General features: G+C 46.8%; 1 protein-coding gene across 1 annotated transcript; it reads right to left on the bottom strand.

The window, feature by feature from the left end:
* Positions 1-4,864: 4,864 nt before the first annotated feature.
* On the bottom strand, positions 4,865-5,320 carry LOC104406060 (LIM/homeobox protein Lhx3-like; the record flags this gene model as incomplete). The annotated part of the gene is made up of 1 exon (XM_010014936.1): positions 4,865-5,320. A coding segment is annotated over one exon (456 nt), but the record flags the coding sequence as incomplete, so codon positions are not given.
* Positions 5,321-6,350: the final 1,030 nt, after the last annotated feature.

Here is a 6,350-nt window from a genome sequence, read left to right as displayed (position 1 = left end):
GCTCTTCAGGCCACAGTGGAAGAATAGAGAGCTAAAAAAGGTGTGGAGCTTGGTTCTGTGTGAACTGTGCGCTGCTGGAGACCAAATCTGCCTCTTAGAACCCAGCATCTTTGCTGGAATATTTAGTGGCAGCCAGTCTCTGGGATCTCTCCTTCACCCTGGCAGGCAGCAATGCCCATGCTTCTGAAGGAGGATCCGGGTCATCTCTGAGTGTCAAAAACATCTCTGGTGAGCAGGACCGAGCCAGTTGTTAGCTTTCCTCTGTGTTTCCCTTGGGTTCAGAGCAAGGATCTCAGTGCTTCACATGCAGGAAATCTGTCAGAAGAAGGGGAAGGGACACAGGTCCCCTCCATCTGGATCCCTGAGGATCATCGGTGTTCCCAGGGCTCCAAAATAGCAGCGAGGGTGCATTGGCACCATTGTGAGCTGCTCGGCCTCAGAGCCTCAGGGCTACATCAGGGCTCCTTTATTCATTTGTTAGAAATTACCTGAGTCTTCATTCAAAGCGGAAAGAAGACAAAACATCTTGATAGCAAATCTGCAGTTTTATTGCTTATAAACCAGAAAAGATGATTTCAATGGCATCTTCTGTCAGGGGATCACAAGCTGCAGTTTCTGCTGGCAGTACACACAGCTTCCTGACACCCTGCTCACACACACGCACACACACATATATATGTGTATCCTGCTAGAGAAATAATGGGCAGAAACTGTGTTCTGACATGGACAAGCTTCTTTAAACCTAGAAGCCTTGTCTACTCAGCTATTACATTATTTTTCATCTCCAGAGTGCAAAATGCTGAGCACAAAAGCAGTGCTTTGCATCCTATATCAAGGCTTTCCCCATGCCCTGTTCCCGATCCACTACACCCATGTGCCCACAAATGCACCTGCACTCATGGTTTAGTGCAAAACGCATTCCCACCTAGACACAGAATGGAGATGTCAGAAAGAAGAAAAAAAACCTAATTTGAACACCTTTGTTTTAATTCCTGGTGCATTTTTGCTACTTCGGTTTTCTTGTCAGGTTTTAACAGAGTCATCTGCTGCTTTTAAATGTTATTTCAGTGTATAAATGGTGCAGGTCTGCGCTTCCCTGCCTTGTTCCCAGGGGTCTTGGTTTGGGCAGGGGGAGCCCAAGTGGGATGTGCAGGGTGGTGAGAACACCTTTGCTTGGATGCTCCGACACACCTGGGAGAAGCCACTGGAGGGGACCCTGAGGATGATGCGGCCCCGGCCACTATCCCTGCTCCCCGTGGGAGACGGGTTTCCCCTGGCCCGCGTCCCCAGAGGGGCCACGGAGCTGGAAGCCCTGCAGAAACTGCAGGAACTCCTGAAGAGGCAGGTTGTGTCCGTCCCTCCTACATGAGGGGTTTCGTTTCATTGGCCTCATACAGAAAATCAGACTAAGAAAAAAATAAGTTACAGCCACTGTTTGACACAAAATCTAATCATTTCCTGCATCCGCAGGGAATGCGAGTTTAGGCACGACTGCTTCTAAAAGAGGAATATGCTGTTGGGAGAAAAAGATTCATACATTAAATTTTCCTCATTGAGAGCACAAAAGATTTCCTGCCTCCCATGCCAAGCACTCATACAAATCAGCAGAGGTTATAAAGCTCACCTGCAAACTGAGCAATGCAAAACCCCTCTTCCTAATTCTGCTTGGGTTTTACAAGCTGTCACTCGGTTGGATAGTGTTGGGTTTATTTGCTTCTTTCAAATTGGTTTTCTTTTTAACGGGAAGAAAGCATTTATATTAATGGAATCCCTGAGACTCAGCCCTGAAAGGAGAGGCTGAAATGCAATCCCTGAATTTTATATCAGGACATTCAGGGAGCTCTTTGCCGTGTTCAGATGAGCACAAGCGGCGGCAACTTTCCACCCGTTCTGCCTTTCAGAGCAGAGCACAAAGGCAGAGGGGGGGAATTTGCATTTCTTCCTTACTTAAATTCGGCCATCCACTGGGAATTCCCAGGGTGAGAGCAACAACAGCGCCAGTTATTTGTGGGGAGGGAGATGATGAAACAAAAATCTATAAAATACATGTTCAATTACTACAGTTTCTGGGCAGTATTATCCTAAAATTCACAACATTTCTGTCTGTCTCTTCTTACTTCTGTCTTTTTTAGGAAATCAGAGTATTTTTGAGGTTTTTTTATATAATTTTCTAGGAAAATGTACTTCTTATTACTAATATGATTACTTATTATGCTTGAACTGCCAAAATACTTTGATGTAAAACACCCGGATTTTGGTGAGGGTGTTCCTAGCTCATAGGGCAAAAGAACAGAAAACACAAACTCTTGTTTTCTCTTTGGGTGAAGTTCTATAATCTGCTTTTTAAAAATCCCATTGTTTTCTAATTACTCCATACATTTCAGTCAGGAATGTCCCTGCAATGCACCTATGGGCTGGCAGCAACAGTTGTCTCTATTACTCCATTCTGGAGAAGGAATAAAGAGCAGCTCCAGCTCAGGGCTCAGACTCGAAGCTCAGACCCGACTGAGGCAGATCTGTGCTTGGCTGCAGGAAACACAGCTTCACCCACCTGGAAACTCCCTCAGGAGCAGGGACACAAGCAAATGTGCATGGGCCACCCCCAGGTCCGTGCTGCTGGGGGGTTTTACACCAGCAGCCCCATGGTGTCACACAGTCGGGTTGCTCCCTTCCCTGCTGTAGCTCTTGGGCTGGGTCTCCTGAAATAAAGAGTGTGTTTCTCTGTTGAATGACGGTTGCAGCACGAAGCAGTGTGCGTGTACCTGTTTTGCCTTGGGCAGGGTCCTGATAGCTCACTGAGAGCAGGAACTGGAAGTGAAGCTCTCGATGGAAGTTCTCAGGTGCCACGTGTAACAGGAGGGGGAAAAGCTGTACACACTAACACAGTGCTGGTGGTTGACAAGTGTTTTGCACTGCTCTGCCCCAGGATCCCTGCAAAGTGCAGGACAGCGTGTGCCTGAGCAGCATGTGCCAGAGCATCAGTCACGGGGCCGAGCCCAGGGGCAACTGCACCCCAACCTGGGCACTGCCCCCTGCCCAGGCATGCTGCTGCTCTGACTCACATGCTCAATGCATGGAAGACCCTGGCACAAATATCCCCCGATTTCCCAGAGGAGCGAGAGCCTCAAAGCTGACGTGCTTTACAGAGCGTCCCCCATCAGATTCCTAAATCAGAGAGTTCAGCAAAGTGTTCCCTTGGCTCTGGGGAGCCACAGCCACTGTCTATGAAGATGTGTGTGTGCACGTGCCTCTCGTGTGTGTGAACACGCACGGGATGTGTGTGTTCCGTCAAGCTTAAGCCCTGAGGGGATTCTTCTTTTCTTTCTGATTTTGAAATATTCCAGTATCTGACTTCTAGTGTTTCATGTGCACAACTTGTTACTCTCAGAGACAAGAGCACACTCCGCTATTTCCCACTGCTTTATCAGCACACATTTCTGCTTACACCGTTGTGACGAGTGCTGAAGAATAACCACGACCCGTCAAAACCAGCCTGGCTGCGAACAAAGCCTGTGCGTGCACAGAGCAGTAAATACTGTTTGGATCTCCCAAAGACTGCCAGCCTCCAAAACAGACAGTTTTTGTTCCAGCTTATCAAAGTGTTTTTCCAAAGGTAGGGTCACTCCTCTATTTAAAGGGAAGAGCTTAAAGAGTGTATTTCAGCCCTTTGTTGAATCATGGCATCGAGATTTGAGGGTTTTTACTTTCAGTTTCAGGTGTTGTATTTACCTGCATTGACGCTTTTGATGTGTATTTAGCAAAAGACTATTTAAAGTTTAGCTGACAAATTTATTTGTAATCTTGAAGTATTTGATCATCAGAGAGAAAGCGAGAATATAAATAAAAGACACTGGACATCCACATAATCTACAGTTAATTCCATAATTTTTACAGATAACAATATACAATTGTCTTGCCTTTTCCTCACAATCTGCTCGCACTTGATCTGTGGAAATACACAAATGCCTGGAACAGAGAAGTGTCACCAGGAAAGTGTGTGCTCGCTCAGACATGCAACCCCCGAGAAGGTATTTGGCAACAAGACATCAGGGTGATTTTTGAGACACTTTGCAGTAAAACTGCTGCAAAGGAATTTGAAGGAAAAGCATAAGAGTCACAACCCAGAGCCGATAGTGTTCCCAGGTCAGGAAAAATCCCTCCTGACCTCACGATGAAAGCATGGTTATTTGGTAATAAATACATCTATTCACGGTTCAATGCTTATCTGGAAGAATAAAACTAGCAATCTACAAATTAAAGAGATGAGAAGCAGAATTAACATACGGTTTTCATATGGTTGGCATATTAAAGAGCATTTCATTATAGAAAAGTTAATGTAAATTCAAAATAAAACATAACATACCATGTCGGACACAAAATATCTGCTGGAAGAACAGAGTTTCCTACCATGGGTTTCTGACGTGATTCACTATTAACATTTCTGCTATAGAAATATAGACAGTGTCACACCTTTTACCGTGGATGAGGACCTTATTTTCTCTTAAAAAGGTTTTGGTGTGGATGGGTGATGAAGCAAGTCCTCGCTTTGGAGAATGCACTGACAACAGAAAGCAAAATACCTTTTATCAAATCTGTAAAGCACGAGTCTTGGTGTTTAGTAAAGACACAAGAATGGGTTTGGATGCTCCGTGTGCCCATCGCTGCGCTGCGATTGCCTTTGCCCACCAGCCTCCGGCCCCCGCTGCTGGGTCACCCTCTGAAAGCGTGTCCACTCTCTCCATGTCCTGACGCTCCCCTGCCCTGCTCAGCAGTCCCGGTTTGTCCCTCCTTCATTTCCAGGAGCAGATGACGTTTCACAGCTCCGAGCCCTTTCCCTTCCCACCGCACGGTGATGGACCCTCTATCAAAACTGAGCGTGGTCGACTTCATCCAGCCACGAGGCCGGGCTGGCGGGGAAATCCGGGTATCCCCCGGGGAAATCCGGGTACCCCCCGCTGCTGCCGGTGGAGAGGTCGGAGCTGGGTCCGTTCCCAGCCAGGACCCTCATGGATGGGGGCACCCCTTGTCCGCTTTGTCCCATGATGCCCAAGCCGTTGTCTGGGTAAACCAAGCTGGAGATTAAAGGCTGGTGGCCTGGCAGTGCTTGCAAGGAAGCTGGTGACTGCGGTATCCCATAGGGGCTGTTGGATCGCAGGTCGTGGTACTGGTCCTGAGCTGGGATGCCGCTGTGATCCAGAGCAAAGCTCCCGTTGGTCCCAGCCTGTCTTCCCAGAGCAGGGGATGCTTCATTGAGATTGCTGTAAATCCCATTGGAATGGCTCATCTCAGACATAGAGGGCTCATCTGAAAGGGAAATAGACTGGTTTTATTGGGAGAGCAATGGTCACAGCTTGCAGTGGTCGCACAGGAACTCCTGCAAGCTCTGGGAATAAACAGATTAGACGGATGGGAGCAGAGCAGCCATGAACTTCCCACTTGTAATTCCTTATTATTCCCATTCTTGTTGACAGATCTTCACAGAAGGCCATGGAATTGTTATTTTTTCTGAGTACAAACATCTAATACATTTTGGATTTTAAAAATATGCATGAAAAGCACGTATTAGAATATAAGACTGTGATTTAAAAATAATCCGTTAAAGGGGAAGGTGAGTTCAGTATCTTTGCACCTTTTGCTCTGCGGTTCTACTTGGCTGTGAGATTGATCTGGGATTTTGATAGCATTTTTAGGAGCTACCTGAACACTCACTGATGCAAGAGAAACTCTCCATTGTTCAGGAAAAAAAGACATTAAATCTCAGCAGTAATTTTCTGCTCAGGAACTGATGAAATGTATTTGTATGACTTTAAAACACTTCTGGAAATAAACGTATTTTTTAAGTTACCAGCAAAACCAGTTTGCATTCGTTAGGGGCAGTGGGAGCTGCTGCATTGCCCTGGCTACAAACCTGTCTGTGGCATCAAGCTGGCAATAATTGTTCAACGTTTTTTAGTTATTATTTATAGTGAATTCATATTTAATGATGCCGATGCACAGTACATATAAGCAGAGTTGGAAATCAAATAGTTTTTAGGAACACGGGGGAGAAGCTGAGAGGCAAAGTGTGTGTATAAAGATCCATGAGTAATAGACATACGTGTGTGTAAATGTGTACAGTTCTGCATTTCAGCTTCTCTCCTGTATTCCCAAAACTGATGCACACGCACAGGGGTTTGGGCACAGTGGCAGCACAGACCAGATGCTGGTTGGCCCCGGTGCTGGGCTGGTGCTGGGGCCGTGCCCCCACACAATGCTGCAGGCCCCAACCTCCCACCCGGCACAGGGCCGCATCCTGCTCCTGCAGCAGCTGCCCTGGGTCTGGAGGGTGCAGGGTGATAAGCGCTGGTTTA

This window comes from Nestor notabilis, unplaced genomic scaffold (genome assembly GCF_000696875.1).
Source record: "Nestor notabilis isolate BGI_N333 unplaced genomic scaffold, ASM69687v1 scaffold29665, whole genome shotgun sequence".
Lineage (NCBI taxonomy): Eukaryota > Metazoa > Chordata > Aves > Psittaciformes > Psittacidae > Nestor > Nestor notabilis.
Note: the sequence above shows the minus strand (reverse complement) of the source record. Positions and strands in the feature narration are given on the sequence as shown.